This window comes from Anthonomus grandis, chromosome 17, assembly GCF_022605725.1.
Source record: "Anthonomus grandis grandis chromosome 17, icAntGran1.3, whole genome shotgun sequence".
Classification (NCBI taxonomy): domain Eukaryota; kingdom Metazoa; phylum Arthropoda; class Insecta; order Coleoptera; family Curculionidae; genus Anthonomus; species Anthonomus grandis.
The window spans coordinates 9,567,702-9,594,079 of NC_065562.1; the positions used below are offsets into that span (position 1 = coordinate 9,567,702).

The 26,378-nt window shown below is 32.9% G+C and overlaps 2 protein-coding genes across 2 annotated transcripts; one reads left to right on the forward strand and one right to left on the reverse strand.

The window, feature by feature from the left end:
• The first annotated feature begins 2,435 nt into the window (after positions 1 to 2,435).
• LOC126746279 (ADP-ribosylation factor-binding protein GGA3) lies at positions 2,436 to 24,890 on the forward strand. The gene is made up of 8 exons (XM_050454446.1): positions 2,436 to 2,577; positions 2,639 to 2,861; positions 2,908 to 3,256; positions 11,703 to 11,925; positions 12,602 to 12,886; positions 13,007 to 13,109; positions 23,556 to 24,054; positions 24,223 to 24,890. The coding sequence occupies exons 1-8, from the start codon at positions 2,538 to 2,540 to the stop codon at positions 24,442 to 24,444; spliced, it is 1,944 nt and encodes a 647-aa protein (XP_050310403.1). The 5' UTR covers positions 2,436 to 2,537; the 3' UTR covers positions 24,445 to 24,890.
• Positions 7,411 to 10,787, reverse strand: LOC126746280 (uncharacterized). Its single transcript, XM_050454447.1, has 3 exons — positions 10,351 to 10,787; positions 9,480 to 9,718; positions 7,411 to 9,417 (listed from the first exon to the last, which is right to left on the reverse strand). The coding sequence occupies exons 1-3, from the start codon at positions 10,424 to 10,426 to the stop codon at positions 8,641 to 8,643; spliced, it is 1,092 nt and encodes a 363-aa protein (XP_050310404.1). The 5' UTR covers positions 10,427 to 10,787; the 3' UTR covers positions 7,411 to 8,640.
• Positions 24,891 to 26,378: the final 1,488 nt, after the last annotated feature.

The following is a 26,378-nucleotide window of genomic DNA, read 5'->3' on the forward strand; positions in this document are numbered from 1 at the left end:
CCTGAAAACACATTTTCAGACATCCGTCTGAATTTATTTTCCTTCTGATTTTTTTTCCTCATTTACTCATTCAGTAATAAGCATCAGTAATTAAAATTAGTTTAGAGTTTAGGGTTCCGTTAAAAATTTAGTTTTTTAAAGGTGATGCATCATTTTACAAGCATATTGAAATTTTAAATAACTTAAATTGTTGTCTACATAAATAAATTAAATTTAAATTCACTACCAACGTTAAAATCGGGTTCCAATTTCCATCGTGTGTTACTGTCTTCCGATTGCGAATGGCGTTCATGCCTTCATGCGTTAGCAGCCATTTTTCCCGTTTGGTTTTGTGTTCTTATTTTGTTGTTTGCTTCCAGGATCGCGATACTGCTATGATTTACCCATAATTGTAGATCAGATTATTGTGCTTATAAAGTGAGTGCGGTAAGTACTCGATTTACTGATTTTGTACGTCTTTTTGTTTGGTTCTGATCTAATTTAAACTTTTTATAGTTTTAAATTTATTTTATTTTAAGGGTATCATAGGATTTGTTCCTGAGTAGACTTACCCAAAATAGTAACTGTAAAATTTATTTCTTCTCATATTATTGTAATATTGTAAACTTCTATTATTATTAATAATGTATTATTTTGTTTTTCTTTTTTTGTAGAATGTAGTTTGTATAATATTGTACCCTTTTTTATTCCTAATTGGTATTTTTTCTGAAATTCAATAAATAAGATACTCTTAATTGTAGCATTCTAACTATAATAAGAACAAATTTTTAATTTTAAATATAGTAGTATTCATATTTTCTGTAGTTTTTGTGTATTATTTCTACCATACTGATTTTTTTGGAAAAATATAGAGCATATATTGACGTCTTCGATACCTCCTCTTATATCATTAACCACACTAGGACAATGGTCTTCTAGAGTCATCCCCAAGACGTTATATTGCAGACGTCTTGAGATGACCAAATAAAGACATCTTCCGGACAAAAATTTCTTTCTGGGATATTATAGCCATACTTTAAATTATTGCTCAAATTAATAAAATGCATAAATCTGTAAATGTAAATCAGTTTAGTCCTATGGTTGGAAGGTGTGACACTCAAAACGAGATAGTTTTTCACAATCTTCTTAAAAGTTTTAATCTTCTCCTGAAGATGCCAACATCGTTAGAGAAATACATGTCGAGAGTAAAGAGTTTTGGCACAGATGTAAATAGCTCCGTACGTGCGGAGCTATTTACATCTGTGGTTTTGGTTAGTGGTAACACTGTCTCGTAATTTGTTAATCAGTTTGTTTTTCACTATTTTTAACCTTGTGGAATGTCTTCATTTGAGGCTGCACTCTCTTTTATAACTTATTCGAAGCAATTCATAGAAACATTTGTTGGGAAAGTTTATTGAGCGTGCCACAAGGTTCTTACGAGAAAATCATAAGCCTTACATTGAAGATCAGCACTTTAAATACATTTGGTAGAAAGGTCTGACTCTACAATAATCCTAAGAAATATCTTTTATGACACTCTTTTGCAAAACAAACAATAACCTTTTAGAATTTCCCCGAAAACAAACCCCATAATACTGCAAATGAGTAACGATTAATGCAAAATTGACGGCATCGTTAAATATATTTTGGTTTTTCTTAAAGTAAATTATAATAAAGTATATCACATTTCTATCTGGTTCGATGCTGGTTAAACCTTAACCAACTAAAATCATTGCTGGTGTCAAGCCTCAAAAGAATTTTTTTAAACATCAAATACCTAAATGAAATGAATTAACACACCTCATTTAGGTTACATTTAAAATATTTTTCTTCTAAATATTCAAAGATGAAGAATTGGACACTAATGGCTCGTAACATCCTTAAGAGATCCTAATTTATCATTTCCTCTGCGAACATTTATATCCTATGGTAGGCTACAGAAAAAGTAATCATCAGCAAAGGAAGTGTATGGAAGGAAGTGTCCTTTGTTGTGCGTGACTATCAGTGGTAAGTTATTTACATAAAGAGAAGTTGGAGCAGGATCCTGTCCCTGTGGCACACTACCTATGAGATACGTAACTTACGAACTAATAGCCAACTAGTTCAAAATCGTAAAGCCACAGGCCTTAAGCGTTTGTAAAAGATAGTCAAAAGCTTTAGGTAAATCACATAATAATACTACGTTAATTTTTCTCTATCACTAATAAAAAACATTGAATCTATATATAATGAAAACAAGAGATCATACTTTTAAGTTAGGATTTACTGACCAAATTTTCCATGTTTGTCTACATATGAATCGTATTAACATTCATAAAATACGCCATTTATTTCGACGAACTGTTCATTCTTGGCAATTTGTCTGCTACACTCGAGTTCTTTCTTACCTTGTCTAAGAAGTTGACAGAAGACATGACAGATGTTAGTGTCACATCATTGGTAATTAATGTCAGTGTCAGCTGGTTATGTGCTTCAGTTTGTTTACAAGAGGGAAAATGTTTATTAAACTTTAAACAATAGGAACTTGTGTTTATATATTGAATTAAAGGCTAAATAATATGGCAAATGTTACTCAGATTAGTTTGGAATCTTTACTGAGTAAATATGATAATTATCCAATATCATAGGGATTTTATTAAAAAACATATTCATTCTTTAGTTAGGTACACAAAATCCCCAACTTCGGCCCCAGATACAGTAGCCTTAAACGCGTTTTTTGCCCTTATTAACAAAGAAAGGGATGGGCCGGCCCTGGGCGTTAAAGTTATTGCTAGCCAATTACCTATTGGGACAGAACAAGAAGTCCTATCAACTTTGAATGTTTTAGATACATGTATGTCAAAGTGTGGAGTAATATTTCAAGGAGAGGTCGGAAAATTTAGGTAAGCAGTATAAAAAATGGCTTCACAAATAACCAGCTACTTTTAGGTTCTTAAATGAAATGATTAAGTTGGTATCACCAAAATACCTTGGCCAGAGAACACCTTTATCTGTAAAACAAAAGGTTTTACAGCTATTATATGTTTGGACTCTTGATTATCCTAAAGAGCAAAAAATTAAGGAGGCATTTGACATGTTGAGAAAACAAGGGGTTATAAGAGAGATCCCTAATCCCAATATACCACAGGAAGCTCTTGGTTATGAATCAAAGAAGAAGGCCTCAAACTCAGTATTCCAGGATGAGGAAAAATCCAATATACTAAAAAAATTATTGCAAAGTAAAGATCCTGAGGATATCCAAGCTGCAAACTGGTTAATCAAGAGCATGGTCAAAGAGGTATGTCATAACATCTTAGGGTATGTACAGGTATGATAGGGGAAATCATTGGCAATATTATAAAAACCTGAAAAACTGATACAGGGTTTCTATAATGGAAGCAAAGAGAGTATTGAATGACCAGGCAATTAGAACATCAAAAAACCCAACAAAATCAATGTGGAAAATCATAAACACAAAATGTGCAATTGAATCTAAAGATCTGAATTGTACCATAAGCCCTGAGCAGTTTAATACATTCTTTGCAACCATTGCAGAGAACATTTTAAAAGATCTTCCATCGAGCAATTCTGACCCGACCCCCTTTAGATCGAGATCTGCTCGATCTAGCAGATCTCTCTAGATCAAGCTCTGGTTCTGGAAATTTGAAAATCAAGAAAGTGAGCTTTATTGACGTTAGGGAAATTATTAATGGTTTGAAACTCAAAAGAAGCTGTGATATATATGGTCTCAGTGTACATATGTTATTATCAAGTAAAAACCAAATTATCTGTCTATTAACTAAGTTAATTAACATGTGCATACGTGAGAACACCTTTCCATCTTGCCTTAAACAAGCTGTAGTTTCACCAATTTGTAAAAAGGGAGACAAAAACGCTGTAAACACCTACAGGCCTATTTCCTTGCTTCCAATTTTGTCTAAAATTTTGACCTATTAAATAACATCATAAAAGGATATGAAGACCGCCTTTACCTCTCTGCCTTATTCTGTAATCTTAGCAAGGCATTCGATTGTATGTCTCGCTCTTTATTGTTAAAAAAAAGTTAAATACTATAATTATGATGAAAACACCATAAATCTTTTATCGAGCTACTTGCAGGATTGCTGGCAGATGGTAAAGGTTAATGGTAAATTTTCTAATCAAGCCAGGGTAAGTGTGGGAGTTCCTTAGGGGTCTGTGCTGGGCCCAGTTCTCTTCCTGATCTTTATTAATGATCTTCCCCTTAAAAAGGCAAATATGGGGATTTGTAATCTTTGCTGATGATACCACTGCCTTTGCATTTGGTAAGTCTGAGGCCAAACCCCCTTGCAAAACTGTCTGAGGCTTAAGAGTGGGCGGAGGAATGGTTTTTAGCAAATGGGCTCTTGTTGAACCAGGAGAAGACACAAAATATGACCTTCACATTAAGAAACACCTCTGGCATTGATGAAACATCCTGTGTTAAATTCCTTGGTATTCTTCTTGATCCAACATTAAAATGGGAAGTGCATGTAGAGAGTGTTTGTAAGAGGCTTGGCGCAGTGTTTTTCTCTTGCTTAATCTGTGTGGGTGTGTTTCTGCTGATACCCTGAAAACCGCCTACTTTGGCATCTTCCACAGCGTTATGGCTTATGGTGTGCTTGATCCTCACAGAGGGTTTCATGCACAGAGCGACGCTCGCAAATAGAAACATCGTATCTCGAAAAAACACGTTTTGAGAAAAATGGGTTTAAAGTTTCAGATTTTGTTTTATGATTTGTAAAGCAACCACTACGGATTAAGCATTAAAATTTGAAGACGGTGTAAATATGTTATTAAGGCACCTTTTCAAAGAAAAAAATTGTTGGAAAATCAGGTTTTCTTTTTTAAATTTAAGTTTAAAATAGTTACAATGTTATTATCTGACCACATTTCGGTATTTAATATCGTATCTTGAGATAAGATAAAACTATCGAGCGTTTGTTAAAAAATTATTATCGTATCTAAAGACACGATGTAACTATCGAGCATTTAATAAAATGTTATTATCTTATTTAAAGATACGATATTAGAATGTTTATAATAAAGGACTGCCTAAAAGACCTAAAAATTAAAAAAAATCACACAAATAAGTGGAGATACAGATATACAGAGCCAACAAATGTCAACAAAGGAAAATCTCAATTGACGAGTCCGAGCGTTTTTCAAAACAACAATTATTATTGCCTAATTTTTATTGAATTTATGCGTGACTTTACGCCCTCACTGTATACAGGGTTACTGGTAATTCGATACATTCCTTTGGAGATGTGATAGGGGAGGGGGTAAGAAGTAAATTGAACCCTAATATGTATTTTGCAAAAGTTGATAGTTTTCGACATATTTTTTCTGTTTTTCTTCAAAATGTAGACCTTTGTGGTTTAAAAGGCAGTTGCCAGAAAATCCGCTGTATATTTTTTTAACTTTTTAGGCAAAATACATGCTCAACACAATAGTGTTACGTTTGTAATGGCAAAAGTCCCGCAAATAGTTGTAACCATAGGTAAATTCTCGATGCAAAGTGTAATTTTTTTTTCTTAAATAAAATACTACACTTTCTAGTGGATTTATTATGGTTTTGTATTTTTATTATAAATTGTAAAGTAACGCATTTATCAGTTTTTACTTTCACAAATCTTGTTCAAAATGAGAGCCTCTATTGCGAATACAGGCTCGGCAGCGCCTTCTCATTTCAGTCTTTGTTGTTCTAGTTGTTATGGTATTCCTGATCTGCTGAGCAGCATTGGTTATTCTTTGGATAAGATCTTCCCGGGTAATTATTGGGGTTGCATAAACCAGTGCTTTCATTTGACCCCATATGCTATAATCAAGCGGGGTTAAGTCAGGGCTTCGTGCTGGCCAAGCTATTGGACCTGACCTACCAATCCAACAATTCGGGAAACGTTCATCCAGGAACTGCCGAACTGACCGCCGAAAATGAGCTGGACAGCCGTCATGTTGAAATATCATTCGTCTTCTAACGGCGAGAGGAATATCGTCAAAAAGGTCTTGTAGGTCATGTCGTAAAAAATTTTCATAAATATCCCCGTTTAAATGGTCTGGGAAAAAATGTGGTCCTATTACATCCCGGCCAATAAGTCCCATCCACACATTTACAGAAAACTTTCTTTGAAAACTGGTTTCTCTTGTTAAACGGGGATTTTCTTCGGCCCAAAAATGAAGGTTATGAAAATTTGTAATGCCCTTATGACTAAACTTTGACTCGTCCGTCCACAAAATGTCGGTTAAAAAAGTTCTATTGTCTGCATCAGAATTTATAATAAATCTGCAGAATTCTACCCTTCTTATCGGGTCCCCTTCTTCCAATCCTTGGACAGGCGTATAATGGTAAGGATGGCTTCCCATTTGCCGAATCGTGGACCAAACTTTCCATTGCGATGATCCTGTTTGATGCGCTACGGCATTAGTGGATGTGGTTGGATCGTCTTCAAAATGTCTTAATATTTCCTCCTCATCTTCTGCTCGATATACGCGAGGAGCGCCAGCGTCACTTCTTCTTGGTTTTACGGATCCAGTTTCAGCGATAGCTCGGTAGGTCGAAGCGAAAACACGGATATTTGGAATGCGGCGGTTCGGAAAGCGACGTTGGTATTCTCGGCGAGACTCCGCGGCATTACCATTGCAAAACCCATAAACAAACATAATATCTGCATATTCAGCGTTAGTAAACGTGGCCATAGCGCAGAAACCTATAGAATACCTTCTTTGAAAACACGAGAAAAATAAACTCGAAACTCGTAATTTAACTACTTTCCACAACAATTATTGCTGTCAGACTATCTACACATCAAATTTTTAACAATAAAATTAAAAAAACAAATTGTTGCTATAGTACTTAAATACCATAGAAGTAAATACCACTTGGCATTTTTCAAGTGCGTTCTTACTATTAATAATAAAAATACAAAATTCTGTTAAAATTTTTGGTAGCATTTATAGCCTATGAGTTAGCTTAGATAATAAGAAAGTTTTACGTAAATTTTGAAGAATGTAGCATAATTTTTTTTCAAAAAATATCCACTAGAAAGTGTAGTATTTTATTTAAGAAAAAAAATTACACTTTGCATCGAGAATTTACCTATGGTTACAACTATTTGCGGGACTTTTGCCATTACAAACGTAACACTATTGTGTTAAGCATGTATTTTGCCTAAAAAGTTAAAAAAATATACAGCGGATTTTCTGGAAACTGCCTTTTAAACCACTAAGGTCTACATTTTGAAGAAAAACAGAAAAATTAAATATGTCGAAAACTATCAACTTTTGCATAATACATATTAGGGTTCAATTTACTTCTTACCCCCTCCCCTATCACATCTCCAAAGGAATGTATCGAATTACCAGTAACCCTGTATAGATACAGATATATAATATACCAAAACTATTGCAAATAAATAAAGAAAACAAAACTGATAAAGAGACAAAATATTTATTTAAGAAAATACAAATAAATAAATGAACATAAAAATCTACTTTTCGACAGAAGTGGAATAAATTTTCAGTCAGAATCTTCATTTTCCTCATTATCTCCATGGGGAAGGTTTTGGTAAAAATTATGATATAAATCGGGGATCCCATTCCTGCATAGGAATTGTAAGTGATCGAACTTTTTATTGGAGATTTTAAGTGGGCCTTCATAAGCCTTGCCTAATCCCTTGTTTTGGCAACTTAACTTTAGTTTCATACTCTCACTAATGGTTTTCTTCTTTAAATCTAGCAAGCAATGGTTATTCTCATCGACAAAATCATATTTAATTTTTATTTGTAAAGGGTCGTCATGTATTCGTCATAATATTTCAATTTCTTTTATATCATTCCATCTTATAGTTTTTCCATTTTGATCTTTTTTTCAGTTTCTTTCGGGTGTTACTAGTCCCTTTAAGTCATAAACCATATCTTGACTGACTTCTATAACATTATATGGTTCACCTGTAACTTTTGCCATTTTTATAAGCATAGTTCACTGCTCTGGTATGTAAATTACTTTACCCTTTTTCTGTCGCTCTATAAGAGCATGGACACTGTCTCCCTCGTTCTGCGTATGGCTTTTTTCCAGGAAACGGTGTGTAATATTTACGCTATATTTTTCCGCTGCCTACACATACATGGCATAAACAAACCGATTCCTGTTTTGACCAGCGCAATTATCTGTGTAAAACACAAAAGTATCGACGCCATTCTGTTTTCGATTTACATTGAAAATCCAACACAAAACTTCCAATTTCATTAGCTCCTCGTTTTGCAATTGTCTCGTGCCAGAGATAGCAATGCCCTTTAATATTTCCAACGTCAAAAATCGTTAAATTATACGTATTATATTTTAATTTGTAATAAAAAATGCTGACATCTTTGTGTGGGGTAACTAAAATTTGTTGTAAATCATAACAGGCGACGTTAATTAATGATTTATCATCTTTTGCCTGCTCCTTGTCCTTTTCCTTTAATTTTCTTACGGCGTCTTTGTTGGCTTGGTGTCTTCTTTTTTCTTGTTCAAGTTCTTCTCTTTTGCTGTCATCTGCCAGTAAAAACTTATCGCAAACCTCGCACTGGTATTTTTTTTTGGTAAAAAAAACCCTATAATAAACTCATGCTCAAAGACATACCGATACTGTCTGCAAGTAGCAATCGGACTAATATTTTTTCCTAGGCCCATTCTAAGTACAGTCTATACATCTGTGCTATGGACTGTATATCAACTTGTAGGTATTTAGGATTTGACTCCTTACGTATATAATGTGACTCGGTTGTGGGAAGACACTCAATGTGCTGCCTTATAAATTTCCTGGTAGCTTCAACTTTTGGATCTGTACTTGTGACTCTGCCTCTGCCATCTGAACTTCCTATTCCAATCGTGTTTCTATCTAACTTAAGCATTACAGTTCTTATCCAGATGTCAGTAATACTGAGCGTGTTTAAAAAAAAAGTTTTGCATACTTTAATGATGAGTTCATCCACTGTAAAATAGTACTCCATTGTAAATTGACGTCTTGAATTTGTATTCACTGTTTCTGCCTTCTTTTGCATTTTTTTAACGTGCTTTGATAAAAAGTCCATGTGTTTATCATGATTTCCTAGTTTCCAGAATTTATAAAAAATGTTTTTTCGCTGATCTTCTGAAATCTTCTGGTAACATTCCATTTGATATTTTTTCTTTACACAACTTTCTTTGATTTTTCTAGCCTTAACAATTTTTTTGGTAGCGTAAGACGTATATTCTTGACCTGTATTTCTTCTTTTTTTAGCTATTTTAACTTTCCAATTATTCTCATTTCTAAACTTTTTTCTAACAGGTGATATATTTTTTTCAGCATCAGTTTGAAGTTGTTCAGTGACATTACTTTCTATAGTTACAGATAAATTCACTTCCTTTAAAACAGTCGTTTCCATTGAAGTTGTTTCTTCATTAGCATCATCTTTAAGCTGCAATAAAAATATTTTCATATTCATACCTTTGCAATTTTTATACCTCATAATTTTAGTACCTCAGTATGGATAGCCAGAATATCCCCATCAGTATTTTCTAAATACTGTACATTTGCAGAAGTAGTCGTCTCTTCATGCACAGGTAATCCATCTTGAGTAGTACCAAATAATAATACAGCAGGATCTACTTCATCAAAACCGGGATCAAAATCATTTCCATCAAAAATTGGGGAGCGTGCTAATGCTTGTTCTAAGCTCGTATTGGGGCAGTGGTTTTCAGTATCACTACTGTTTTCTTCTAAAAGGTATATAAAAAAATCAAAATAAGAAATATAAAAAAAAATCTGGTATGCATTAGACATAACTATTGTTTGATGGTGGTAATATTTTTAGTTGATTGGAGTTTTAATTAATATTTTTACTATTATTATACAGAGAGAGCGGAAAGTCACGCATAAATTCAATAAGAATTAGGCAATTGTTTTTTTTTTTTGAAAAACGCTCGGACACGTCAATGGACATTTTCATTTGTTGACATTTTGACATACTTTATTTGTTTTTTTATTGACAGATGATAAAAATATGATATCAGTCATATTTTTTTTAATGCAAACATAATAATATGGCTTGTGACATATCATTTGAAAGGTCTTCTTTCATAGAGTATGTTCCTTCCCAAAGTTTGAAGTCATTCCAATAATTTAATTTTTTTTTAATTTTCAAGAGATCAAATCTTTATCATGTGTAAATAAAAAAACAAACGAAGTATGTCAAAATTTCAACAAATGAAAACGTCAACTGACGTATCCGAGCGTTTTTCAAAAAAAAAAATTATTGAATTTATGCGTGACTTTACACCCTCACTGTATACAGCAATTAACAAATTAGAATTTTTAAAGTTGCAAAACATAATGAGCATTTATCACTTACCCTGTGCAAGCTTCACTAAAAACCTTCCACGTGAGCACATTTTTTTAAAAATATTAGTCGAATAATTTACCGGCATTTAAGATAAATAACACACAAAAACAATACACATGTCCTCGCCTTGTCTGTTAAATAATAATTTGATCCTAACTCCCGTGTACTAACATCGTAACTCAACTCGAATGAATTCAGAAGCGCACGCGGGCAGAGTTGCCGGATTTGTAACATCGTATCTCAAGTTACGATAAAACTGCATTCGCTAAAATAAAAATAATGGACATCTTAAGTATACTTACGATAAAATTAATGAATTAGAATGTGTGTATTATTATTGTATGTATACATACGATGAACTGTTTTTATTAGATTTGCTGCAGTCTTCTTGTAACTCTAGATACGATGAAAATAAATTCTTTATTAGCCATTTATAGATTTTGTAACTTAAGTTACGATTTTATTAACGCCAGTTTTCTTGCGCAGCAGATACGATAAAACTTTTTTTTTTAAATTCCTGTTTTTTTTTCAAAAATTTTAATTTTTTATTATTTTAAAGGAAAGGGAAGAAAATTTCATACTAGAAAGTAGTCTTAACTCAATTTCGTCAAAAATCAAGTTACGATTTTCTTATTTGCGAGCGTCGACTGAGGGTTTAGAAGGGCCATTAGGATTCTGTGTAGTATGGGTTTTAAAGAGGACTACCGAAACTCTTTCCCTCAGTTAGGAATATTGACACTCCCTTGTCTATATATCTTAGAAAACCTTCTTTACATCGAGAAAAAAGGAAATATAGTTACTCATCAGGACATACATACACATGACACCAGAAACAAGGCTAGCTGTGTTCCTATGTTTTGGCATTTGGGAAAGTGTCAGAGTAGGCGTGACTTTATTGGTGTTAAGTTGCTTAACAAGCTGCCTAGTTCTGTAAGCGAAAAAAAATGTAAAATAATTTAAATGCCACATCAAAAGGTTTCTATTGAAAAATCCTTTTTATAGTGTACAAGAATTTCTTGATTACCAATTTTAATCGTCCGCCATAGCATCTCAATGCTTTCTCTATTAGGGTTTAAAAATGTATTAAATATTTGTATTTTAATGATTTTAATGTTAATGTTTTTTTTTAATTGTAATTTTAGTGTATTGTTTCATATTTTAATTGATTATGTGTAGTGTAGTATCTACTATTAATGTTTTATATTTAGCTGTAACATTTTTTGATTTATATATTTTGACGAGTGTAAACATTTTTTTTGTAGTGACACAATAAACCATTTGATATGATTTGACTAGTTTTTAATAACCTTAAAATAAATCTTAATTCTAATTACTAAAATTTTATTCAAAACTGATTTTAGGAGGAAAAACTTGCTGATATGAAAAGCAAAACTATTGTAGAACTTGAGCCAATCAAAAACAATATTAAGCTACTTAATGAGATGATAGAATCATACAAAGAATGTGACACAACAAGAAATGAGCTAGATTTAATGAATGAGTTGCATGGAAATTTGGTCAGGTATAAGCCAACTTTAAAAAATTTGACATGCTCTCAGGATAATTTGCCAATAGATGTAATTGGTAAGGTACTTCTTATTATTTGATACTTTTTTTTTAACGTTTAACTTTGACATATCTTTTGTCAATTTAAAACAATTCAATACAGAGTTTTAGCTCTGTGCAAATAATTTTGTAAAACCAAGTAATATTAATAATTGTATTGTACAGTGGAGGATAAATAATGATGACCTTGAATTCTACCTTGGAGGAGGGGAAGGAAGGGTTTATTTTCAAGGGCATTTAAAAATCTAACCCTTAAACAGTTGCAAAAAGCCAAGCTGTTGTTTAACACATTTGCTTTTAAGCTTTTTTGAGAAAATCCCTAGTAACATGTTGGGTTACTAAACATGAAAATGTTAACTTATTTAAGATATAAACATACTGGCCTAAATATTGAGTAATAAAAATAAAATTTAATAAAACTTTTAAAGAAACTATAAATAAGAAAACAAAAATTAAATTAAAAATATTGTAAATATCAGTTGTTATCACCTTTACCACTTTACTATGATTTAAATGACTTTCACAAATAAAGCAAAACTATTTAAAATCTATAGTATGACCAACATCTGCATTAAGAGAAACATTAAATTGAGTAATATAACTATCTAATCTATTTACAGTGTTTTTACTTTACATTTGTTGCTGATGAAAATTTGTTCAGAATACACTTTTAATAATAATCTAATTTCATCAGAGCCGGTATTAAAAACAATGGACGAAGTAACTGAATGCCTCAACAAATATAGTGAAGTCATACTAAAAATAAAATCAAATAAAAGCAACTTGGCCTCATTATTAGAATTGGACCAACAGGCAGTAGGATCAACTTCGTTGATACAAATGGATTCGAAAAATGACCCGACCAGTCCAAACACTTCATCTTTGGATGTACTCTGTGATGTATTTTCAAACCTCGATGATCCCACTGAGAGTTCTGATATATTGCTACCTGTTCAGGCAATTTCAAAAAGTCAAAATGGTAAGTTAAATGTTGCCGTTTTTTGTTTTGTTTAATGATACAACTAACCAAGACTCTTGAGAGCTTTAGTTAGTGGTAAAACGGCTTTGCGATTTATTTGTTTAGTGATTGGTTTAAAAGATTCCAGGCAAGAGGACAAACAACAAAAAATGAAAGCCTTGGAAGATCTGGATGTGTTAAGTGAGCATTTGCTTAAAGAAAATTTGCCGTCTTCAAATTATAGGTAAGTTTGCCTTTACCGGATTTAATGATTTTATTTATTAAACTCATAGAAAAATATCTTGTGATCATTTACGCGTTAATATACTAAAAATAAATAACTCTTAAACGAAAAAACAGTGGTGTACTAAGAGTAAACCTCTAAGTGGCTTTATGCAGATGTTTGAAGATTTATAGCACTATCTAAACAGGCTAGAGTCTGTAATTATTATAATTATATTGAGTATCGCTATCTGGCTTTTGGTGGACGAAAAAGTAATACATCTCTGAGGATTTAAAATTAAGCATTGATCCTTAGATGCTTTTAGAAGGTGATCAAGATCTTCTGAGAGAGTCGCATTAGCTTCTTAAAGATTTATTAGATTTTCAGGAATAAATGACTAGTGGATTTAAGTGTCATCTGCTTAGAAGTGTGAATAATTAAATTAAAATGAAAATTCTGATGTTGTGGTGTGCATAAAAAAGCAATTTGGCTGCACCACTTATAACTACAAAAATCGAGGACCTTGGTGCAAGAAGGTGATAAATCGCAATTTTTTGAAATTCAGTTATAAGTCTCATGAACTTCCACCAAGAATATAATATGGTTTCGAGCAATTTTAAACAAAATATACACATTTAAAAAAATCTGACTGGTTTTGCAAAATTTTAAAAGAAAAAATAAAAAAAACTTAGGAAAATGAAGAAAATCAGAAATTCTTTGATTAGACTTTCAACAGAATTTCCCCCACCCAAAGTACCATCTACAGATGCCGTCAGCTTACGGCAGCTGTGGGTCTAACTTTTGTATATATTCCATACAAAAAAAAACATCCCATTTTGATATGTTTGATTAAACTGTTTAAAAAAAGGGAGCCAATGAGGTCATAAGTTTTTTAGACCATTATATTACAAGCATACAAACAAGTCGCAATGTTACCAAATTTTATATATTTTCAGATAATTGTTGTGCTCAAAATAATAACAATCTCTAAATAAATGTGCTCAAAATAAATGTAATGATATGTGATACATTAGTTACTTACGGTTAGTTAGTTAGAGAGTCTATTATACATATATTCGCTGAGTCTGGACACAGCTTTCTGCCACGTGACAAATCATTTGGTATTATTGAGAAAAAAAGCACTTAATAGAACACATTTACTTACCCCACCAATACAAAAAACTAGTTGAAACCTCTGCTGTAAGATTTACTGTCATTACTGTACTTCAGGACGTGATTTACAATTTTTTTACTTTTGTAAAGTTTTTTTTTCTTACAGTTCCAAAAAATGCTAATGAAGTAAAATGAAATTTCTAACTATGTCTACTATGCCCTCGCGCACTCGCATCTTATTATTCATGGAATACTGGCTTGGAGACTATCCATCAATACTACTTTTTGACAAATCTGAAATTTTTGATATTACAAAGCTTTACTTTCAAAAAATTCTGCTTAAAAAAATACCAATTCAAATCACAAAACACGCATATTGCACTAGCATTATAAGGCCAACCTAGTGTGGCTTAATCCTAGAGTTAAAAAAACTGTAGGTCAACATTGTATTATTTTAGAAGTTTTAGAAAATTCTATTAGTTTTTTATTTATTTAGTAAGTATTTAATTTTTGCATTTTGTTTGTTATACTTACAACTCAATTATTGCATGAGGATGTACATTCTCCCCGCACGAGGTTCCTCTTATGGGTGTAAGTTTCCGGGTTTATTTTTGAATTGGGTTACAGTATGTTTAGTCTTGTATGTTAAGTCTACGTTTTTTCATCTTTGGGTATACCTAATATACTTAAACTAAGTCGTAAGATTTAAGATTTTTATTGTAAAAAAAAACTATTTAATAATAAAAATAATAATCACTTTTAAGTCTCTGGGAAAAAATTACTAGATTCTATTTCGAAGTTACCTGTGTTGTCTCTTAGATACATTAAATGTTTTAGTTCTTCTGTTAACCAGGGTGCTTTTTTCTTTGAAATCATTGCTTTTTCAACAAGACATGTTTACCAAAAATTATCTCTAAAGATCTGTTATATGGAAAATAAAAATAAGGGTTTAAAAATTGTAAGACGTATTTCATATTTAATGATGAATCAAAATGAACGAAGTGGGTTCCTTAATTAATTCATTTAGCTTATACAGGGTGTTCATTTGAAAACTCACCACGGATTTATCGAAAACCACTGTTTAAAAAAAAATCGCCGAAATACGTCAAGAGGGACAACTTTCTAACCTAAAATTACTTCACCCCCTTTCACCCCCTGCCCCCCAGAATCATATGCTTAAAAATTTTAAATGGCAAGGGGTATCGAGTAATAGCTTGTTTAAAAGGTCTTTCGAAGTAATATATAAAATAAAATAAAATACAATAACTTTTTTAAAAATAATAGAGAATTATATAAAAACATCAATTAATCAAATATTCAAAAAACAACCGCCCATTAACAGCTAAACAATATTCTAGTCGATCATAAAATTCATTTCTAACGTTACTAAGTTGATATTGGGAAATTTTATTACATTCTAACGAACTAGCGTTTTGTAACTGGTTTAGATTCTTAAATTTTACACTTTTTAAATGACCCCACAAAAAGAAGTCATTCGGTGAAAGATCAGGTGACCTGGCTGGCCAAAGTATCCGGTACCGTGGACCAATAATATTGCCGTTAAAGGAATTTCCAAGCACTCTCTAACCATACGGGTATTATGGGCCGGGCAACCATCCATTTGGTACCAGATCATTTGATCTTCCTGAACAACTTCCAAAGCGGGTCCAATTTTTTTATTTTGACGTTTGATTTTTTTAAATAGGTCGATTCGTTTTCGAGAAAATTAGAAAAATCTTTGTTTATCTTAATTTGTTCAGATAGAAAACAAAAACATGAAAATGTCAGTTTTTATTTCAATAAGTGTTCAAAATGTTGCCCGTAAGGGTTTGCCAAATCTACAATTCTTTTATAATTTAAAACGGAAACTACCAACATAAACAGCAATTCCGAAGATTAGACGTGGAAAAAACTAAATAACAACCTCAATTTTTTTCCGCATTCAGATAACACAGACATCCTGGACGAACTGTATTTATTGTTATACCTGCTTAGTTATTTATAGTTGCTAAGCAAAATAAAGAATTTATTTTGCCGTCAGTTACTTTTGTGATAGTCTTGGAATATTGAAAATTTATTTGTTGAATTGAAGATTTTACTTCTAAAATGGTTTACACACTAGCCGAAAGAGTGGAAATTATTCTAATTTATGCTGCCCAAAATCAATGTCCTCGGCAAACTGCCGTCACGTTTAACGCCAGACATCCGGAGAAGATAACTTCGCATAGGTATGTTTTGGACCTTGTTACTAAGTTTACTGAAACTGGATCTGTTGCAAATAAAAAGCGTGATCATCGGCGAATTTTGGATAAAGCCGCTCAAGTTGAAGTTTTGGGTCATTTTAGAATAAATCCCAATATTTTATTACGCAAAATTGTTGCTGCCACCGGTATTTCATTAGGCTTTGTTCACACAGTTACCAAACTTCATAAATTTCATCCATTCAAAATGAAAATATTGCAAGAGTTAACCGAAGACGATTTTGATAGGCGAGTTGAGTTTTGTGAAAAAATGACTGAAGCGATTAATGATAATACTATTAATGTAAAGAATATCTACTTCAGCGATGAATGCACATTTTATCTAAATGGATTTGTTAATAAGCATAACTGTAGATATTGGAGCAATGAAAATCCTCAGGCATTTGTAGAAGGGCATACCCAGTACCCTCAAAAAATTAATGTATGGGCAGGCATTTTAGAAAATAAAGTGATTGGGCCATTATGTATTAACGGATATTTAAATGGAGACATTTATTTGGATATGTTGGAAAATACCATCAATCCGCTTATCACTGAATCCATTGAAAACCAAATTGATGATGATGGAAACCCTATACTTGATGAGGCTGAAATGTATTTTCAACAAGACGGCGCTCCTCCTCACTATGTTCTTCCCGTTCGGCCATGGCTAGACGACAAGTTTCCAGATAAATGGATAGGGCGAAGGGGGCCTATAGAATGGCCTGCTAGATCTCCTGATATAACGCCGTTAGACTTTTTTCTATGAGGTCATTTGAAATATATTGTGTTTATTCCCCAACCTGAAAGTTTGGATGAACTTCGTCAACGCATCATCGACAGCTGCCATGATATCCCACAACATATTTTTAAAAATGTCCGTCAGAAATTTGAACATCGCCTATATCATTGTTTGGCCAAAAACGGGCAACATTTTGAACACTTATTGAAATAAAAACTGATATTTTCATGTTTTTGTTTTCTATCTGAACAAATCAAGATAAACAAAGATTTTTCTAATTTTCTCGAAAACGAATCGACCGATTTAAAAAATCAAACGTCAAAAAAAAGACTTCGAAAGACCTTTTAAACAAGCTATTACTTGATACCCCTTGCCATTTAAAATTACCATACCAAAGGGGATGACCCTGGGGGGCAGAGGGTAAAAGGGGGTGAAGTAATTTTAGGTTAGAAAGTTGTCCCCCTTGACAAACCTTTTGACGGATTTCGGCGTTTTTTTTTAAACAGTGGTTTTCGATTCTAGTCGGGGTGAGAAGTTTTTAAATGAACACCCTGTATAAGTATGCAAATCTGATTTCTGGAAATTTCTGGCAATAATTATAATCCATAGTTAAAACGTCTAAGTCACACAGGCACAAAAAATGATAACTATAGTTAGAAGAATAGTAAAATATAAATATGATACATATTTTAACATAAGTTGACATAAATCCTATTATTTTTACCTAAAGAATTTATTGTTTTTGTATGTTCCATTACTTTTGGGGCACCTTGTGTTGGGAAATCACCTCACGCAAGAACACCCTTTTTTTCATCAATATGAATTTGTTCTTATTTGGTTTTAAGGACAGTTTTAAGGACATCATCGATCTCTAAAAGGTTCCCAGAGGTCATAAAGCACTCAGTTTCAAGTGGTAACTTTTAAATGCCTTAGATATAAACGATAAATTCAAACTGTCAAGCTTTAAGGTCTTTTTTCACATATCTTTTTGATGAAATATGCATTTAATGAGCACTTTTAAACCCACAGTAGATGTCACAATCCAGAAACACTATCTCCAAGAAGTAGTTTGTGTCAAGTAGCGAATGGTAGTCGCGGTCGCAGTGAGAAATTACTCACGAAATTTTCTCTATTATCCATAATTCACATGACGGGTTTTTTTCTTTCTCTCTCGCTCTCTCTCTTCGCACCCTGTCACGGTTTAGGTTCATAATCCCTTATAAACTAAAAACGGGTGTCTAGCTTTACACTCTTAGTGAAGGTCTGTAAAAGCCCTTATACTCTGAACCCAGTTAAAACCTACAGTATAAATGTGTTTAGTTCGGTCGTCGTGTGTTGATGCAATACATAAAAGTACTTAACCCATGGTGATTGGAATATAAGAACCATCGTTCCTAGATAGTATACGTAAAGACGTTCTATAGTGTAAGAAAAACACCCGGTAGGTTGATTAAAATTATATTTATTTAAATTGATACAAAACAGAATCTTATCTTTAAGTTACTTTCACGGTCTTTTCTTGACTGCCTAAAAAACTATCCTAACCTACCATGCCTATTCAAAAAGCTCAACGGGATATTACTGTAATATGATATCTGTAATATGTTTGTTTGTAAACATACTCTTATAATTAGTCGGTCCACTTGTGAAGGGTATTTTCTTAGGCATGAACATTCAATTCAACATAAATTCAATAATTATAACACTCGGCCATCCTGACAAATAGGTCTGTCCTCAGACCCTATACATACTTAATTAAAATAATTATTCATATTATATGTGTCAATGAAATTACCCTAAATACTTATCAAGTTCCCTAGTACACAAATACTTTTCTTATATTTTATTTGCAATAATGAATCCTTCAACTAGAAATAAAACGCATGGAAATATATATATTTTTGTTTTCTTTTACTCTAATAATTATGTCTAATAATGTAACCTGTATTATCAAAACCTAAAAAAAAAAGAAAACAAATAAGTCATATAATTATGATTACTTAAGAGTTTCTTCTTTAGTAATCAGGATATGCAACTTTTGCCATAATTAAACACTTTTTTAACCATAACCAAATACAACTTTTACTATGATAATGATACTAGTTTGGCCATAAGAAATGCAACTTTTGCCATAAGAAACGCTACTTTTACAATAACAGTGCAACTTTTGCAATAACAGGGCAACTTTTGCCATACGAAATGCAACTTTTGCTATAACTTATACTTATAACTTAAAATCTATTAACTTGACCTATTTTATAAATTTCGACAGAACCAATTTTCATGTTGGCTAGATATCCATTTTTTGAGACGATCTGCCGCAACAACCGTATGATTTCTTCTACTTGAGCATTCGATATTTGTTTCAAAAAATACACATTTAATTATCTTAAGGGAAAGTTTGTGTTTACGAAGTTGAATTAAAACTTTTTGCAAGCGTTCCAGGCCCTGTTCAATTGTATGTGATGGTATAATAATGTCATCGATATATGGATAGGCAAATTTGTTGCGTAATGGTCCCAACGTTTTATTTATCAAACATTGAAAGACTGCCGGAGCATTGGTTAAGCCAAAAGGCATGCGCAAAAAATCGTAGTGTCCGTCCGGAGTAACAAAGGCTGTTTTTGTTCTATTGAGTTGGCAGCCGTTGGAACTTAGTAACACCCAGATGGTAAGTCTAACGTGGAAAAAAAATTCTTTACCCCCTAATTTATCGATTTGGTCTTCAATATGCGGAATTATTCTGTGATTTTTACAGTAATTGCATTAAGTTGACGGTAATCCATGCACATTTTGGCCGAACCATCCTTTTTCTTAACTAACGTAATGGGGCTTGCATAGGGAGAAGAGGATTCCCGAGTAATATTATTTTCAAGTAGTTCCTCAATAATACCTCGTTCAATTTTTCTTTCTATATCAGGCATACGATATGGATATCGAACAACTGGTGTGTCAGATATACACTTAATTTCCATTTCAACAGTATTAGTTTTCCCTACATTTTTTATCGAGGATGATATACAATTGGAAAATGTGCTTAATAGATTAAAACATTGTTCTTTAAATTCCACGATAATTTACCCAAACGAATTAAATAAATATCAAAAGAACTATCATAAATATCGATTAAGTTTATAAAGCATTTCTCAGGTGCAGTTAAATTCTGAAACGACAATTGATTTTTCCGTTTTATCATAATTGCGCGTTCCTGATTAATGAAGTCTCGCCCCACTAATAAGCAGCGCTTACTGGTGCTGAAACACCCTGTATAGTAATATAAATTTCACAGAATAACTTACTATTAACAGATGTCCCATAAAGCTGTTCAAAGTTATACTTTTTAAATCCTTACTAAAAAGATCCATTCCTTGGGCCACCGAATACTTAGGCACTTGACTTTTTGCCATGCTCTTATTTGATAAAGTGCGCAACAACATTAACTGCTCAAAAGTTTCTAAATTTCGCCGTTTTTAAATGAACATTCATTTTCCATAAGACCTAATCTTTTACAATATCTACATTCTAGATTAAATTAGCACCTTTGATACTACCACGGGCCATATCACCCATCATATTTAGATAAGCATATAAAATATTCACATCGTCATGTCGTACGGCTCTAATGATGCGAGCGATATTTTCATGGGCGAAGTTAGAGCCTCAAAAATGGGGGGGCTAAAGCCCCCATCCAGGGGCAGAGTTACACGAAGAGGTGAGGGGGTGGCCATCAAAGAAAAGTCCGCCGGAGGTAACAAATTTTTTGGTGGGCACCTTCATTTTCACTTATAAGTCGTTAAAATTATTAAAAAAAAAGAATAGGCTTAAACAGCTTCTATTCTAATTTGCTGTACTATATACATAATATCATAAATTTCTTTTACTTTTATTTTCATATTAGGTTTCATCCAAGGAACACGTTTCCAAATTTTATTGCAATATCCATAATGTATGAACTATTCTGTATATGTATTGGAGTATATTGAATACACAGCAAAAGTCAAAAGTCGCTAGTTTTTTAAAAAAATTTAAACTTTCAAGAAAAATTTCAAAGTTCAAAATAATATCATTTTAATATCTAATTGTCGGACTTAATTAATTTAGACAAAGTTAAACACGACGTTTCGGTTGGTAAGTATCTCCAACCATTATTATATTAAAATCTTATAACGGTTGGAGATACTTACCAACCAAAACGTCGCGTTTAACTTTGTTTAAATTAATGACAATGCAAATCCGACAATTAGATATTACTTCTCCATTGTCTGCCACCTTCAAAACCAATATCATTTTAATAAAACGCAATAATTCTTCAAAAATAGTAAAAGCAAAATTTATTAAAAATGTCCTTAAATGAAATGAAATCCAATAAAATTATCTTATAACTACTCTAATAAAACTTTTCGATTTCCTTTTTTTAAAAACTCTTTTAAAATTTCATCTGGCGACAATGACTTTGTTAGACCACTTTCAATACTAAGAGTGGTTAGTGCTAAAGAATTAAATCGATCCTGACCCATCGTTGACCTAAACCAATTTTTAATTCTTCTCATTGAGAAAGAGCGTTCGCAGGACGCTAAAGAAATTGGCAAAACTAATGCTATTTGCATAAGGGTATATGCATTTGGAAAAGTCTCTTTTCTTAATACATCTTTAATATCAGAAATGGTAATGTTGTGGCTCTGGCTTTTATTTATGCAATTCCCAATAACGGTCATTTCAGCTTTTAATAGCTCCCTATCGATTAAAAAGGTATCTCAGATTTAGCTAATTTCTGACTTTCGAAAGAAAATCTTATTTTTAGATGATTTATTATATTGTCGAGAGACCTATAATAAATTGAAATTAGCCAAAACTTTTGTGCCTCATTTTTTATCAAAGGTGAATTTAAGAACGTTTCTTCGTGTACTGCGGAAGTGGAAGCTTCAACCACATATTCTTTAAGTCTTATACTTTTTGTTTTTTTACGTTTTAAACAATTTTTTTGGGGGGGCTAATTTCATTTTAAAGGGGGCTAAGCCCCCCCAAGCCCCCCCCCTAACTTCGCCCATGGATATTTTCATCCTTTATTCCACCTATGACAGCGTCAATCAGATAAACGTCAGGAATTTCCAAATTTAGGGCTCTTAATTTCGACAGTTTTTGAATACAATAATCACCTAGCTTTTGACCTGGCCTAGCCTCATAATTTACCGCTTCCCTTAATAAATTTAAAATTGGAACAAACTTACAGAACTGGTTGTTTAGCGTTGACTTCATTTTCTTCTAAGACGAACCGTATTTGATATTCTCGTCATACCAGTGCCTAGCGTTACCCCTTAAACGTCCAGAGATGATTCTTATGATTGTATCATCATCCCACTGGTATTTTTTCGCCACACAATCCACTTTTTCACATCACGACTCTGATCAAATATCGGAACTAATAGCTCATCTCCTGCCCGAATTGTTGTTTGACGCCGTAAATTAATCAGTTTGTCTTTAATTGCATCGAATTTTCGGTTCGATACATATCGTGAGTCCCTCGACTTAAACAATATCGATCGATTCGAACCGGAGGAACTATCACTTCTCGTAGAAACATTACGTTTTCGTTTCGTCACTTTTCGGGCACGACACGGCGAAACCGGGTAATCGGTTTTCTTTTTACTTTTCTTGCTTCGAACTTTCGCACTTAACTTACTAGACTTAGATTTCCCCATTTTACTATCAAAACGGCCCGGCGCACAGGGGTTTTAAATATCCCACCGCTGCTTTGTAAAAAAAACACCCGGTAGGTTGGTTAAAATTATATTTATTTAAATTGGTACAAAACAGAATCTTAGCTACGCTAAATCTTAGTTACTTTTACGGTCTTTTCATGACTACCTAAAAAACTACCTACCATGCCTATTCCAAAGGCTCAACGGGATATTACTGTTATATGATATCTACAAACAAACATACTCTTATTTATTGGTTCTTAGAATTAGTCGATCCACTTGTGAAGGGTGTTTTGCTTAGGCATGAACATATAAATTCAATAATTATAACAATAGTTTATGCCTGTTATATAGTTTATTATTTTTTACCTGTCATACTGAACATCAAAGGCAACATTTCTCAGGCGGCTTGAAGGACTACCCTGTATAAACACTACATAGCGATAAAATCTGTTTATTTTTAATCTATTACGCATTTCATGTTATTTAAATCAGATAACTTTAACTGTCGTTTATGCTATTATGCCTATTACCACTGATAAGGTTTTCCTTTTATGGATAATTTATTTGTGTATACGTACATTTGTTTAGGTGAGAAAAACAAAGTTGTCATAAAAATGCAAATGTTGCAATATTTCATTAAGTATTTTTAAAATTTATCTTAAATTTTCAGACATCATGACAAAATTCCCCTGAACCTCCTCACAAAAATCAACGAAATAAAAAAATCCCAACCGCCTCCGGCACCCGCCAAACCATGCCCGAGACTTGAGACAACGTGCTTTCTCGAGTCTAACTCGAGCACCGGTTCCAGTGTGACGTCATCCAGCGACACTATTGACAGTAATGACATTCCCGATGACTGTCTGGTGGACATTACTTTGGACAAAAAGGACGGAGATGGTGACGCCTGTGCGGACGAAAAGAAAATCGAAATAGGGAGGCAAGGGACGTGTCATATTAAGCTGAAAGATATAGACATCAGATTGGAGGATATTAAGCCCAGTTCGAGAAAGAGTGTTGTGGCATTGGAGGATAAGAATGGCCTTAGTGTGTTATTACATAAGGCGTTAGGAAATCCGCAGCCTTTGGTGACGGTTTATGTCGTGACGACGATTAGTAAGAACGAGTTGCCATTGTCTGGGTATTTGTTTCAGGCTGTTGTTCCACAGGTAAGAGTCTATAGTCTTTCCACCATTTTCTTGATGTTGTGTCTATATTATTGTCATATAATAACATATCTGTCCCATTGATATAACCCATACAACATTGGTTTTTCTTAGTAGGCATTGGACAAAATATTTCTCTGACATGTCATCTAGTTCCCTGTTGTTTTTTAGGGTTGCAAGCATCGACTTCTTCAACCCTCTGCCACTGCATTACCCCCGTTTAACCCTTTTCTACCTCCATCTGCGATAACCCAGATTCTCTTAATAGCAAACCCGGAAAATAAAGAAAATATTTTGCTGAAATTCATTTTAAGTTACGTTATGGATGATGATATGGTTACTGAAATGGGGGAGGTTAAAGAGTTGCCTCTAGATGTCGCTTCTAATCCGTAGAGTTCCTTTAAAAAAAAATGTGAACCAAAGATCGCTAGGTTAGTTGGATATGTGATGATCTCTTATGTATGTCTAAGTGTTTATTTTTAAATACGGTATAGTAACTTAAATCTTATTCTTCCTAGCAGCAAGTAGTATACTTAAAAAAAATCAAAAAAATTGGCTTACAATTTTTACCAAAGATGTTTGTTTTAATTAATTTATTTTTTTGTAATGAAGCAATTTGAGTGGAAAATAGTTTGAGATTGAAAGACTTTTTGCGTATATAACGCGTTTTTTTTGTGATTACGTTTGTTTTTATCTGTGATTGTTATTAGTTCCTTTTTTATTATTGTTTTTATTTATATTTATTAAAATTATGTCTCTTTTTTAATGCTACTTTTTAGAATTTTATTGTAAATTATAGGGCAATTATATGTGTATCTGTAATAAAGAATTATACAGAGTTTAACGGTTTTCTTTGTAATGATTTTGTCCTACAGGTTTATGGATTATTATTACCAATTGGAAGTTCTGTACTTTAAGGGCTAATTTTGATGGAATTAAATGTAGAGGTCGTTTTATCTCGAAAAGTTAAGCATTTAGATTAAAAAGGTGGGATATGATTCATGACCTCGGAGATCTGGAGACAGTGACCAAATACAGGGAAAAATAGACAATTGGCGAATTTGGGTTTAATTGTTTTAGGAGTTAATGGATGTTTGTGTAATATTTAGTACTGGATAGGTAGCGCGATTAAATGAGAAGACAGAGGTTTATCTATATTTTTATCTTATAGTGTAACTTATTTATTTTAAGTTAGATACATGAACGAGCTTGATACACACAGCTGCTAAGACACTGTCGGGTGTTATTTATATTGCAACTTACAGTACAGTGCGAGGTGGCCAAGCATCATAAGATATGATTCCGTAACAGTTTGGAACAGCTTTTATTATTTTTCTTATGAGAGATTTAATTCTATAAATTTAAGTTTTTATACAGGCTAAGATTAAAAAGTTACGGCCAACATTTTGAAGGATCAAAGCTTTGAATAGTTCCGACCCTGAAATTACAAATAAATATAATACATGTGTCTTATCTTTTGTAGTTTTAGAATATACAATACAATAAATTCTCAAATTGTCTTCCATTCTCTCGTAAGCATACTTCTCAATGTTGGCGAACAGATCTCAGTGTAACGGCCTTGCATTAAATGCCAAAACATCTGCCGAAGCTCATCTATTCTGTTTCATGTTGACGTCGATGAATATTGTTTTTAAGAAATCCCTATCAAAAAATCCAAATGACTTAAATCCAGTGAGCCAGGAGGTTACTGGGTTGTGCCGTTGGTATTGATCCATTTCTAGGGGAAATTGTAAATTAAATACACAGGCCGGCAAACGTCCTTTTAAAAAACTTTTATTTTCTACATTTGTTAATTCTTCAAACGCAAAATTAGGGGGGCCAGATTGTCTGAAAAAATTTTGGCTATGGGGGGGGGGGGGATTTTGACGAACTCTCGAAGGGCTAGCAGTCGAGATAGACATCGGCGTAGGTGGATCTAGGGGTTTATTTTGTCTAGGGGCAAATACATTTATGGTATTTGTAGAGTTTCAGGAACTATTGTTAAATTGTGAGGTATTGGGTTTGGGTTGTATAGATTGATTCATATGTTTTGGAGTTTGATCTGGGAATCTCATGGGAGGAATTCTAGGGTTGAGGATCCTGACTATTGTTTGTGGGGGATTGAAATGCATTATTTTGAGACTGTCTAAAATTATGAGAAGGGTTGTTAAAATTTGTAAAATTTATTTGTGATTGAACCATATTATAATTTAAGACATATTTTAGGGCGTCGTCTAACGTCGTAGGTCTTTGCATCATAAGCATAGTTTGTAGAGTTTGAGGCGAATTTGCAGTCAATATAAGAACAGATTTATTTTGAACTTGAT

Excerpts from the sequence above, each read along its gene's own strand:
- LOC126746279 (XM_050454446.1), top strand. The coding sequence starts at position 2,538 with ATGGCAAATGTTACTCAGATTAGTTTGGAATCTTTACTGA. Across the intron at positions 11,926-12,601 it reads TTTGCCAATAGATGTAATTG|AGCCGGTATTAAAAACAATG; the intron begins GTAAGGTACTTC and ends TAATTTCATCAG. Across the intron at positions 12,887-13,006 it reads AATTTCAAAAAGTCAAAATG|ATTCCAGGCAAGAGGACAAA; the intron begins GTAAGTTAAATG and ends TTGGTTTAAAAG.
- LOC126746280 (XM_050454447.1), bottom strand. The coding sequence starts at position 10,426 with ATGCCGGTAAATTATTCGACTAATATTTTTAAAAAAATGTGCTCACGT. Across the intron at positions 9,719-10,350 it reads TTTAGTGAAGCTTGCACAGG|AAGAAAACAGTAGTGATACT; the intron begins GTAAGTGATAAA and ends TATACCTTTTAG. Across the intron at positions 9,418-9,479 it reads TTCTGGCTATCCATACTGAG|CTTAAAGATGATGCTAATGA; the intron begins GTACTAAAATTA and ends TTTTTATTGCAG.